Source organism: Tigriopus californicus, chromosome 1 (genome assembly GCF_007210705.1).
Source record: "Tigriopus californicus strain San Diego chromosome 1, Tcal_SD_v2.1, whole genome shotgun sequence".
NCBI lineage: Eukaryota > Metazoa > Arthropoda > Copepoda > Harpacticoida > Harpacticidae > Tigriopus > Tigriopus californicus.
The window spans coordinates 14,040,079-14,053,203 of record NC_081440.1 but is presented as its reverse complement, the minus strand read 5'-3'; the positions used below and the strand labels follow the sequence as shown (position 1 = coordinate 14,053,203).

At 44.4% G+C, this 13,125-nt stretch overlaps 1 protein-coding gene across 1 annotated transcript in view; it reads right to left on the bottom strand.

The window, feature by feature from the left end:
- LOC131886980 (protein unc-80 homolog) overlaps positions 1-12,864 on the bottom strand; it is a 47,690-nt gene extending 34,826 nt beyond the window's left edge. Inside the window, 5 exon segments of the mRNA XM_059235498.1 lie at positions 1,851-1,996; positions 2,663-2,683; positions 12,280-12,306; positions 12,390-12,438; positions 12,529-12,864. Coding sequence (XP_059091481.1) covers positions 1,851-1,996; positions 2,663-2,683; positions 12,280-12,306; positions 12,390-12,438; positions 12,529-12,725 — 440 coding nt within the window. The 5' untranslated portion in view covers positions 12,726-12,864.
- Positions 12,865-13,125: the final 261 nt, after the last annotated feature.

The window sequence follows — 13,125 nt, the reverse complement described above, 5'->3', positions numbered from 1 at the left end:
TGTGATTTCAATCCATGGATTTGAGTGCCAATGGTTCGATTCACCACATTTATTTATTGCAAGAGGCATGAAATACAAAATTAGCATGTTTTATGCAACTCCAACGTTGAAAGAATTATATCTCTCGAAAACAGGAAGGCCGCAAGGCTGGCGAGGTTTCCATTGATTTTACCACCTATGAGGGTGTTTATTGAACAAACGGACAATCTACATACATCGAAAGGACGGCCTCTATATTGTGATTGTAAAGTTCTATTCCGTACATTATTTGATGTGAGAGGAAAGAGAATCCTGACTCAATTGCTTTTTATGAAGTTGAACGAAGTCAACATTGTTTTCTATACGAGTAGAAGTTGGCCCCAATGGGGCTCTTAAGATGCGGTATATATTGTATCTAACTGAAGAGATTGTTTTTACGACTGAATGGATAAGGCAAGTTAGCAATAAAAAGAAGCTGTGAGAAAAATGGCTTGAATTTATAACCATTCCAGGATGGGACCGGGAAATAGAAACTGAAACTCTCAACCTCAAGTTTGGTCAAATGGGAAGAGAAATCCCAAGAGAGCCATGGTTCGTCGGAAAACTTAATTGTTCCTCAAGGACATTTGTCTCTCCGAGTTCAGTGGAAAAGCTAGATGTAAGTTAAATGATTAATAACTTCAGCAGAACTGACAAACGTGAGTTGGGAAAAGGGTCGAGTGCTTTCCAGTCTGAGCCAATCTCTGCGCAGTGTTCACGCGAATCTACTGAATGTCATTTGTATTGATACTAATCGCAATACTCTCTCTCTCTCGTTCAAATTTGCATGCAGAGCCAACCTTTACAATTTCCCGCACTGATTGCTGAATTGAATAAGCGAATAGAAAGATGATAATCTTTGATGATTCAAATTCCCTCTACGCATTTAACGAAATGTATGAAAGGAAAGCCGAAGAGAAATGCGACATTAGCGATTTATTGCAGTAATCGTTAGGGTTTCATAAATATGGAACGGGATTTCCGATTTGCCAAACACTTCGCACACGCAACTCAAAAATAGCCACACAGATTCGCTTATCTAGCCTCCGAGCCCAATCCATGGCCAGTGGGCAAAGTTTCTTGGTAAACTCAAATTAAATGTTTAATGTTAGTTGGCAGAGGCCCTTTGTCTTGGGGCAAGGGACCAAGAAGTTGGAACATCATAGACGGCATAGTTTAAGGGGCTATGCACTTTCCAGAGATAGGAATACTCTCTCATTTGTTCCCTTTCAAAACTCAGCATCCCTGATAAGGGAATCTTGAACTCGTTCATCATGCGCGCACCACTCCATTTACGACTACAGTCATCTATGGTGTACATAGAGTGTGGATGTACGAGTAGAGTGCTTGAGCCCATGTGACGTTCATTAAAACTTTTCGTTTGAACCAGCAGGTGTTCGAGGGGAACTACAGATTGTTCCTCGTGGTACTCCCTTATTAACTACTACATCACCATCATGACTATAACTTTCAGGAACGTTCGTTTGTGAGGAATTCTCGGTGCTTTTGGGCTTTCTTTCTCGTGTGTGATTTCGGCCAATCTTTAGCATTTCCGCTTTCCCCGGTGCCTTTCAGGCCGACCAGGACCTTAATTTGGAAAGGGCTGCGAGCAAATATTGGCCGTTGAAACCTTATCAGGCACCCAGCACAGATGGTAAACAAAGCCATCAATTTGAACACTACCAATCAATTGGAACCCAAAGGGGAAAAAAGAAATATCCAACAGCCCTTGTAATTCCAGGAATTCCCTACAAAGCAACTCCCATGTTGAGCCTTATCTAGACCACGTTCTGAAATTGACACACTTTTGAGACATTGAGTGAACCACTGACCTGTGTTGAAGGAGAGAAGCAGCACACTGCATCACATGTGGGAAACAAGCCACAATGAAGCGCCATCTTGGAATGAGTTGAAGGGCATCCGTGAAGCTTGGAGAGAGACCGAACAAGATGTTCTGGACGAGAACCTTTTCAAAGATCTGAAAGAACCACGCGGAGTTAATGTCATTCGAATGGACTCATTTGTCATCACTCAGCATTCTTTAGCTTCTTTTAGCAAGTGGGGCAAATGCAAAAGTTTCATCCGAGAATTAGCGACTGAAATAGGCGTTTTGGGGAAGAGGCAACAATTTCTGGCATACAACGAAAAATTGTAGACGTCAAAATGTTCTAGCCTTCATGATTTGTAGCTTCTCAGGTGTCAGGAGCCTGTTCTTGCTGAAGGGAATGTTTTTATAACATGTGGTTTGAAAACATTAATGTGCTCTCCGCAAGTCAAAGACAGCTGTGCACCAGCATTGTTAAACTTGCGAATTGTCAAATTGGAACCAATTGTATCTAGTTGACTCAACGAAGTAGGAAATGAAAGCTCTCATCGTGTCACCAATTTACCCTTGATAGTATTTTTATAACTCTGTCCCTTTTTGTGCTTTGAAAGCCAAGACTTGAGACTAAAAACTTGTTGTCGGAATTCTCGGTTCGGATCGTCCATCAATCCAACTAGGAATTTCACTTGGCACCTCTTTCAGGCACACGAAAAAAAAATCTTGCAAGCTACCGAAAAAGCGTTTTGGCTCGATGACAAGTCTTACAACTAATGACCGCTTTCCAATGTAATCCAAATCATCTCTTTTACTCTGACGTACCTTGCAAGCCTCTTTGATTTCCTGGAATGAGCAGCATGGTTGAAAGAGATGTTTATGGAATTAGTCGGGCTAATTTGAACCAAACTGAGTCCAAATGCATTAAGGGGACACGAGTGGGGATCTGAGGGTTTCTACTAGACCACGTGGCTCCAAAATCGTATCCTTGCAGGGGAAAGCCACGTGACATAACATGCATCATTCCAAGTTTACGCAGGGGGGGCCCACGGAAATATTGTACACTATTCGTGATCCATTCTTATAAGCACACTTCCTTTATTTGTCGTTCAATTGATTTTTCGTGAGCTCCAACCGAGCTCAAGGAGTGGGCAGTACTTGGACGAAGCCAACACAAAAGCCCTCATAGGACACTAAATTAAGGGGTAATTTGAACTGGACATACGTACTCCAAGCCCACGCGTGAAAGCTCCTTCCTAGCACTGGACTGTATTGTATCCTGGTTCATAAATAGTTGGTCAAGTTTTGAACTCATGCACTATGAACGCATTATAGGTACTAAAAGTTATTCATAAATGAGCCCAACTAAGATCATCTACGAAGGAGAGCTCGTTTTTGAATGCGAACTGGCAAAGTGGACATGCAAGAGAATGATTGCGAGACTGGGTGACCTGTTTATTCCAAGAAAAGAACGAAGCCACAAGTTTTCGTTTCATAGCCGTGCTTTTCATGAGTTGACTAAAGCCTTTTGAATGGAGGGACTCAAGGAACAGAAAGAAGGCTCCAGGGAAAGGCTTGACGAGGAGCGGGGCTCACAATAATTTTCAATTCGAGCATGAAATTGGATCTCGCTTCAATGGACACACGTGGAACACTTGTCTATAATGGTGATCCCCCTTCCTTCAAAAGAGGAAAGAAGGAACTAAAATCGGCATCTTTCCCTAGTCTTCACTTGAAGGGTCAACGAGGGCGAGTGAATTTGTTTGGGTCCTATCCATTTTACTCTTGTTACTCGCCAGGATCAAGGCAAACCTGATTTGACTAATTTGTTCCATTTCTTGGATCCGTTGCACGCCAACTAGGTAGATATTATGTGTGCTTGTGGGCGGGTGTGTATGTGAATGTAATATGGGTGCGTGTTTGTCCTCATAAAGACTGCCAAATGTCGTGTGTTCACACGCAACAACATTTTGAGCCTTGAAGAACATATGGGACGTCGTATCAGACAGAGGGAGACCGAGCGAGAGAGCTGAGGGGGCATTTTGTCATCCATAATGGGGTTATTAGTATTGACTTTCTTCCCCTTGGAGGGGGTCGTTCAGATCTTGATCTCTTTATGAAGGCCAAACGAAGTAGAGCCAAATCCATTGAAGAACTGAAAATTCGTCACAAATCATTATTGACAGGTTCGTGGCTCCAGGAACACAGGCACTCACTCACACATTCGAAAAGTGGAATCCCAACACTCATTCAGCTAGTCGATCCAAGGCCTCGGTTTCCTTCACTCTATCCACAAAAGCCAAAAGTTTATTTACCACAACTTTTGGGGGAAGGGATAAGGTACCAAATTTGCCGCCTTTGGGGTTAGGCCCTTCAGCACATTCCCTCGTGCATGCAAGCATTTGGCTATGAAGGCCCCATCGGCCTTTTGCGTGAGATCCGGCTCCAAGTGCAGATCAGAGAGGAACTTTTTCCAAAACTTCGCACTTCTCGGATCTTTTTCTCAGCTCACTCAAGATGTCGTCTTGAGTTTCCCCCCCCCGCTAATCCGTTGGCGATGAACTCAAGTGTTCTATCTTAATTCACTCATGTTAAGTCACTATAGCCTATGGTACTTTAGAATATCATACGTGTCCCGTTCTTGTATACATCTTGCCAATGATCTGAGTAATCAGCTTTCAAATGGTTGAAGGGCTTTAGTCCAAATGCTCTTCTTTGGCTGTGAGCACATAAAGAAACCTTACTTAAGGTCGTCAAAGAACCATTATGGAGTAGGGAACGAGAGGAAAATGAAGAAGCACACAACTACAACCCTTTTTCATCAGACCATGATTGATTTTTGGGATACCTGAGTTGAAGGAAGCTAATACTTTGCCCAGGTTTGTACTTGCTAGAGCATTAGAACCGATGAAGGACGACGCAAAGCCAAGCCAATAGCAATCAAATGGAACCAAGAGCTCTTCGACGACCTAGATGAGTTTAGACGGCTCATAAAAGAGTGACCAGGATTATGGATTGTGGCTTTCATCAGATTAGTGCGAGACGAGTGGCTCACGGGCAACCATCATCGTCCTAACATGTCACCTTACTTATCCCTACGATATAAAAGCCTGGCCGAGGACGTCCCAATTCTGGGGGAAGAAAGCCGCCTTGTCCCCCCTTGGTTTGTGAGATGATGAAAGCAAGTAAGAAGGATGGAAATAAATGCAAAGGACGGGCTGAGAGATGATGAGACCAAGAAGGTCTCGACGGGACCTCCACTGAGACTAAAAGAGAGGCGGAGAGAGAGATAACAAAAGAGCGTCATCTTTCTCTTTGCAGCAGATCTCCACACACACACACACACACACACACATACACAGCTCTTTGAAAGTACGTACACCCTCATCCTCGTACGCACACAAATGGACTATCAAGTCACTGATGCAAGGAACATCGACTGAGGTACATCCAATTCAATGTTTACGACTTGGGGAGGACCTCTTGCTTGCAAGTTGTGTATATAGATGTTGTGGGGGTCTTTCGTTGTGGGGCTCACGTTGTTTGTCCTCTGTATTTACCAAGGTCTAATTAGATATTGACATAGAACAAAGGCCTCATGCAAGTTTGTAGTCAGAGTCGTTGACGAGAACGACTCTTCAGTAAACCCTCCCAATGAGCAATTACGGACAACTAAGACATTGAATAAACACGCCAAGAGCCTTGGCAGCCGTGGTTTGCTGGGTTAAAGGTCTCCTGAACGATTTTGGCCTTTTACTCCTATCTTATGGTCTTGAGAAGGTCGAGCCAAACAAAGGCTGTTGAATTTAATAAATGGAAACGAACCGTTCATTTTTCATTCGCTTTTAACAATTCAGTAGTCGGTAGTGCGTACCCGGGCTTTGTGCTAGTCGGTGTGGAGGGCGGAGGATAGGATAGGTGGGTGGTTCCCTTCCTTTGGCTTGTGGAACCTGATCCTCTTTTTGCCAACATTTACGGTGTGGCTTGGCATTCGACGGCTTTTCCAGTATACACATGCACGCAAGACCAACCGTATGGTCTCTTTGGCCTTCTTGTAGTCAATGCCATCCATTCTTTTACTCGCACTATTCTCACGAGTAAATAAGACTCAAAGCTATAGAGAAGCGAAGCGCCAAAAACCATGATCCATAAAAACTAAGGGATTTCAGGGACGTAATTTTTATGGCTCCTGCTCCATTCACCACGTGCGCATTCGGTGAACATTGCAGCAAATCAAAATCGGCATGAATGTCTCGCATTCCTAATTCGACGGAGATTCGCCATTTTCAGCTCGGTTCTCTTTAAAAAGGGAACAATGGGAGGGGACGACCATTCGTTGTGCATTCAGTGAAGGTTCAGTGTTCCACGGTCGTGGTTCGAACCGTTGCCCATTCTTTGGCCATAAAACTGATGAGAGTTTTAGCTTGATGGTAGTGACAAGAAAGCTCTCCCTGTCTCTCTCACTCTCGCTCTGTTTTCAAATAAAAAGCAGGACGACCACAAAAACACGCAAATGTGCGGAAAGAACAAGCCAAATGATGGACCTAAGGATGGAGCAAAAATATCTCAATTTTGTTTGTACCCTTTGGGCAGACGATGCGGAACGTGTTCTTGAGGATTGCGTTATGTTTGGACTCCCAATAGATTCTTTCTCTACCTACTATATACTTTTTTTGCGGGTGCCAGCTCCTTGTTGGATCTACGTCTTCTTGATGCTCAAACATGAGATTGACTGATTGGTAAATATAACCCTCTAGGTTGACATTTTTACTGCATTGCAGCGATCAATTACTCTTGAGGGCTCGTTGTAAATCTTTTGGCTGTGCCTCTCCGTTTTTGTGCCTCGTTGTGAAAGACAAAGGAGGTATGTTGTTTCGTCTTTGCCTTTTAATCTTACTACAGATTAAAGATGCAATGCCCTCTGCCAACCATTAGGCCAAACACTTGTACGTAAGAGCAGAAGAACTTGATCCTCCACAGTTGTAAAAACAATTTGGAAAATTAAACGATCTCTTCTCTTATCCCCAGTTGCAAGCCAATGTCCTCTCGTTTCATTTCGAACACTGGGGCACAAAAAGCGTAAGCAAATATTTTCGATCGCCAGGCTTATCTGGTCTGGTATCAACTCGGCTCTTCCAGAAGTGGAACACGCCTCCATCAACGAAGCCATAGTTCCCATGTTCCCTCTCATTAGCTTGTAGTGTGAGCGTGTAGCAGCTCCAAAGAGTCGCCTCTCCTCCTTCTCCCTCACCAAACTTGTTCCAATGAAACACACCACCACCAGTACTACTACTGCTACTACTACTACTACCACCATCACCTCCACCACCACCACCTCACATTGGATTTGGGCGGTGTTTGCTTTCCTAGGAAAAAACACTCGAGAGCACACACATCCACACACAAAACCAACCGAGAATCATTTGGGGGAACAACAACGAGGTCGAAAACTACTTGGACGACCACGACGTTGTTGCCCTTGGCTCTCTGGAAGTTGGGAGCCGCCACAAAGGGTTGACAAATGAAGAAATCCCATGATTGATGGCGTTCATAGGTGCGGATTGCGAAGGAGCCGCAATAATAAAGCCGCAATAATAAAGCCGCTTTCTCTTTTTTCCTTCTTCCTCTGCTCCTCCCTCAAGGTCGATTCCGTAGGTCTCAAAAGTTGGGCTCAAAGGCAGCAGCCTGTCAGAAGAACATTCTTTTCATGCCCTCGAAAAATACTGGCATAAATTCAGTCAAAGTAACCTCAAAACATTGAGAATAGCCACAGGGCCGTCAGTGAGGGACCATTCAAATCAAAGGAAATGCCCCTCCATTGACTCGAAATCTCGGAGTCTCCTTCGTCTTGTTAGAACCCTGTGGGTTGCCTACGCATGTACGTGCCAAGAGGCTCTTCCCGTTTGTTCATTGGTTCATTCTTTCGTTCTGGTCCTTCCCAAGAGACGTCGAGTCGAGAGACTCAACCAAATAAGGCTCGCTCACTTCTTCATGCGTCTTTGCTTGTTATGGCTCTCTATATTTTCAAGGCAGCCTTCTTATTACGAATGAGACAGAACACAACCCAAATACTTCAACGAGTATTTTTTGGGAGTGGATGTGTTCCTGCTTGGAACGTCAAGAAAGACAAGACGACAAGGAATGCGAAGAAAGGAGCGAGCTTGTGGAAAGAGCCCTGAATTCTAGTCATTCAATTTCAAAATGAAAAAGAACCTGTCAAGGGAATTTGTCTTTGCCACAAAGGAGAAAAAGAAGAACAGGAAGAACGAACCAAAGGGAGACAGACATCTCGAAAGACTTGGACCACTGAAGAGAAGTATGAGGACTCGTCTCGCACACGTACGCAGGTCCATTATCCCTCAAGAGAAGTAAGAAGACCAAGGCACTCTTTAGTCTTTGTCCTTCTTCAAGCTACAACGGGTCCAAGAGTGGGCATCATGGCCTGCTTTGAAAGCCTTGAGCTACCATGTCAAGCCCTTCATTCCGTATTGTTGTAGACTCAGCATAACTTTTGCACCTCTAAACACGTGCGTACCAATCGCCAAGGGCCCTTTTGGGAACATCTTTTGGAAAGCTTTCAACTGACAGGTCACTTTACCCAAAGGAACTAATTTTTGGACTGAAAACCGTTTGCCCTTGAGGATCAACACATTCTATCATTATTTCGTCATTATTTCCAGTAAAAAGCAAGGCCAAATAAACAGATGCAAGGCCCAAAAGAAGAGCCACGGAACTCACGGTCCATGGCCCTTCCTGAACGGTAAGGTGGCCCTGTTCCTGTTGATAGTGTGAAGGGCGGATTTCTGGTTCAGGGGCTCGGTGCCCTCATATGGAACCCAGTCATTCCAAGTGGAGAATATTCGTTCCACGATGTTGTTCCACGGGTCTCTGGTTTGGAACACTGAAGGCTATTTCCGATGGGAACGGCTTCCCACCTCGTTAGAGAGGAAAAGCACGTTCAAACGCTATCACTCCTCTCATCTAATCTTAATCGTTGGTGCGAGGAGAAAAAAAGACGCGTGCAACGGAATTCCAGCCTTATTTCGAGTACAAGTGCGTAGAGTCAACAATTTTCTCGTCTTTGGCTCCCATCTAGCAGCCTAGCATGTCCAATTTGCCGTGCGAGTACATTGCCGTGGAAACTTTTTCTTATCTGAGGTGCAGTCAAACTGTTTCTCGTTCAAAGTCATTGGCGATCATGTGGAACTAACCACCCATCCGATCTCACTTATAATTGAGAAAGAGAGTGGGAGGAAGAAGCAGAAGAAGTAGAGGAGGAAGAAGAAGAAGAAGTTGTGAGAACAAGGGAGGCTTGGCTTTCGCACAACTTCACGGTTATGAGAGAATTTTGTCTCGTCGTGTCTCCAACGACTGTGGTTCGGCTAAGCCCAAATTCTAAACGTCTAGTACTGTACAACAATGGAAAAGAAAATGAGGATGTACGAGGTGATGTCAAAAACAAATGATAGTGGAGGTTTTGTGACCGCTATGTAAAAATGAGAGCTTTTGTGACAAAGAAGCAATTATTTCCCCAATTAGTGCCAATTTTGAATAATTTTATTGTTTACAATATTTGGCTAGCACGCCTTAGCTTATCAGCAACGACCCATCTTTAAAGGCCACCTATTGCACCCGCTCCCATTTCTGGACTTAATTACAATGGGCCGCGTGAGGGATTTTGTTGCGGACCTCGCCAAAACGGGCATGAAAGCCAATGAAATCAAAAAATTGGTCGACGCCGCCCATGGCCCTTCTGCCATGACCATTGGGCAAATATTTAAGATCGTGGCCTCTGTTAAGGCTGGTGAGGACACGGATGACAAAAGGCATCAAAACCCCCAGAAATGGGTGCGGACTCCGGAGCTTATCGCTGCTGTTAGCAAATATGTGGATGAGGATCGCCGTGTAACCACCAAGCAACTTGCCAGTGAGTTTGATCTCTGCCACGGAACGATTGAAAATATTCTCCACCTCGATCTTGGCCTTGTAAAGAAGTCGGCAAGATGGGTGCCCAAGCTCCTCTCTCAAGACCAGAAAGCTGCGCGAGTCCTGTGTGCCAAAGGCTTCAAAAAACTGTATTTCAACCATGGAGAAGCATTTTTGAGGTCCGTGATAACTATGGATGAATTTGCAGTGTCCTTCCACACACCTGAGACCAAGGAGCAGTCCAAGCAATGGCTAAAAAAAAGGCACACCAGAGCCAACAAAGGCCCGAGTCCACGCTTCACGGAAAAAGCAGATGGTCATTGCCTTTTTCGACTATAATGGCATGGTATATGAAAACTATGTCCCAGTGGGCACCGGAGTTGATTCCGCCTACATCATTGACGTCATGGGAAGGTTCTTGAAGGTTTTGAAGAAGAAACGACCAGAATTAGTGGAGAATGGGTGGCATTTGCATTGGGACAATGCGCCCGTTCACACCGCCAAGACCACGGTGGAGTACTTGGCCACCCAGAGCATCAAAGTGATCCCCCACCCCGCTTATTCCCCAGATCTTGCCCCAGCAGACTTCTTTTTGTTTCCAACTGTTAAAGGACATCTCTCCGGTGATCACATCAACGGCAATACCATCAAAACTGATTGGGAACGGGTGGTTGGTGCCATCCCCAAAGAGGACTTTGCCAAGGCGTTCCAGAAGTGGGTGGAACGATGGAACAAGTGCATCCAGCTCGAGGGGGATTACGTTGAGAAATGTTAAAATATAATATTTTTTTTCTAGTCAAATAGAGTGCCACAAATGAAGGACTATCATTTGTTTTTGACATCACCTCGTATCCCAGTGACTGGGTGTGAACAGCCTTCTACCAAGAGTAATGTATACTCCGGAGGAAGAGAGCGTGAGTACATTGTCGAGCGCTCATTGCTCTGAAGTTTCATCTGGCCTTGTTAAGAGCGGCTCCAGCCAAGACTCTGGGGACTCATTTACACTGACAGCGGCCCTGATCATCTCCTGAGCGAACAGGAAAGACTGGAAACAAGAGCAGAGCTTGGAGAAGGGAGACAGAGGAAGGGGAGGAGATGGAGGAGGGGTAAATAGGGCCCAACATAGGATCACGTCGGAAACTAATCCAGACCGACAAATAGCTGTCACTCCTTCCAACCAAATCAGCATATATTGGTCTCGATTTTCGGTAACTAGTTTCGGCCACGTTAGATATCTCAGAGACTCTGATTTTAGATCTACATAGTTGGCTCACCAAGGTCAACGCATCTAAACCACGTGTCCGGGTTTGAAAATTTCCAATGTCAGATTTCCAGGCGAGAAAACCGATACCGCCAATGCCACCGCCGGATTACAGCATGGCGATCCTGGTGGCATTTGGCTTGGTGGTTGAAATGGACTCGCTAAGGTCTATTAGCCAGGAAAGAGGAAAAGCCAATAATTCTGCTAAAAAGTCTGATTCAAAATTTGAAGGCAGCCCTGCCCTATTGGACATGCAAGGTGGTAAAAAGAAGGCGCAATGATGATTTTCGTGGAACATTGAGTGACACTAAAGGTCATTATTGGAACAACAAATACGATTGTGAGAGGTGAACCCTTCGCTGAGAGAAAAAGGAGGGGGAAGCTCAAATGAAACGATGAGTTCGCTAAGAACTGATGATGTGACAATGAAGGAATTGTGCAGATCACATTGAATGAATAGCTGTTGATTACTGTGGTGCAATGATGGAACAACAAGCAACATGATGGAGTTGAATCCGAAAGAACCCTAGGTATGATCATTGAATTCAATCACGAAGAGATAGGTGAAGGGTTCCATACAGTAGATGTAATATCGATCAAGGCACATTGATAATGTTTATAACCATAATAGTTAAGCAAGAGAAAGAAACAGGGGTGAATGGTTGGAATCCTACCATTAGGGTGGATTGACCCTGATTCCCATGGTGATGCTGTCGAATGAGAAGGGATCAATGTGTTGAGAAAAAGAACTTTTTTGATGATTGGATTTTGAGCACATCCCACAACTGCTTTTCGGAAACTGATCTTTGATTTGGAGCTTAATTTCAACGAGGATCGTTACTTTGACTCGTGGATAATGTTTTTAAGAGGCACGCATGCGGAAAATTTGAATGAAAAGTAATGCTAGATTTTGTACACTACGCACATTACGGTAGTTCACTTGTGGAACATGGATGGAACAAAACAAGAAGAGAATTGATACGTGAACAAGGACTTGGTTGACTTTGTACATGATTGCTGGTGAGGTTGAAATCAAAATTTGAAAAAAACGCGAGAAACCCAATTGTCCTCATGGAACAGTTCCAAACGAAATGTTTAAGACCATAACCGTCTGATATGGTTTTCTAGCTTACTCAATGGAGGCAACGCATAGAATATCTATTAACGTGTCTAGGACTACGGCACTGAATATCGGAATATGTTGACTCCTGCAAGACACCCAATGCGTGGCTACAGATGTTGCAGCTTCTCTTACCCGAACTGCCTCATTGCCCGAACAAGGCTATGGATTTGATTTTGGTAAATGGTTTGATAAGTGTGGTTAGATGGAGTGGACAAGAACAAAATAAGACCAATTGAACTTACCATGCATGTTGCCTCGTGGAGTTTCCCAAACTTTGGACGGATGAATGGACTGAAAACGTATTTAAAAACAAGATGACCAATGAGCCTGACCAACCCATATTGCCTCTACCATCAAGTGGCTAGAACTTCATCATTCTACCTTGTTTGTCTCCACAGAAATATCTGAATAGCGAGAGGTAGATCGTCATCATTGTTATTGGCGCTGGCCTCCTCGCCCTGTTGAGCCTTATCTCCCGGAACCACCGTGTTTGGAACAGCTCGTTTGATGGTGGTCCTCCTTCTACAAATGGAAAGACGTGAGATCTTCGAGCCTCGATAGCCAACCAGAACCCTCATAACCAAGAGGGATTTCCAAGGCTTGGATGGACATGCTCGTTATTCGAAGGAGAACGCTATCGGCTCATATAGTACAAGAGCGTCTAAGACTCCGTGGGGATATGGTCACAGAGCCTCCATAGATACCGTCCGTACAACACATGCATATACGTACATACACATGTTGAGTGCATTTTCGCTGTATGGGTAGGAGGAATTGCATGGGGGGGGGGAGAAAGAAGATCCCTTTGATTTATGTTATCCACATGGAGAAAGACCGAAGAAAGTCAATTCTTGTGATCATAAATTCTCCCCAAGCCAAACCAAGACCGGCCCTACGAATCCCAAGGCCACTTGGACGTTATCATGAAATGTGGATTTGTGTGAAAAGTGAACTAACTCGAGAGAGAACGACGATAAG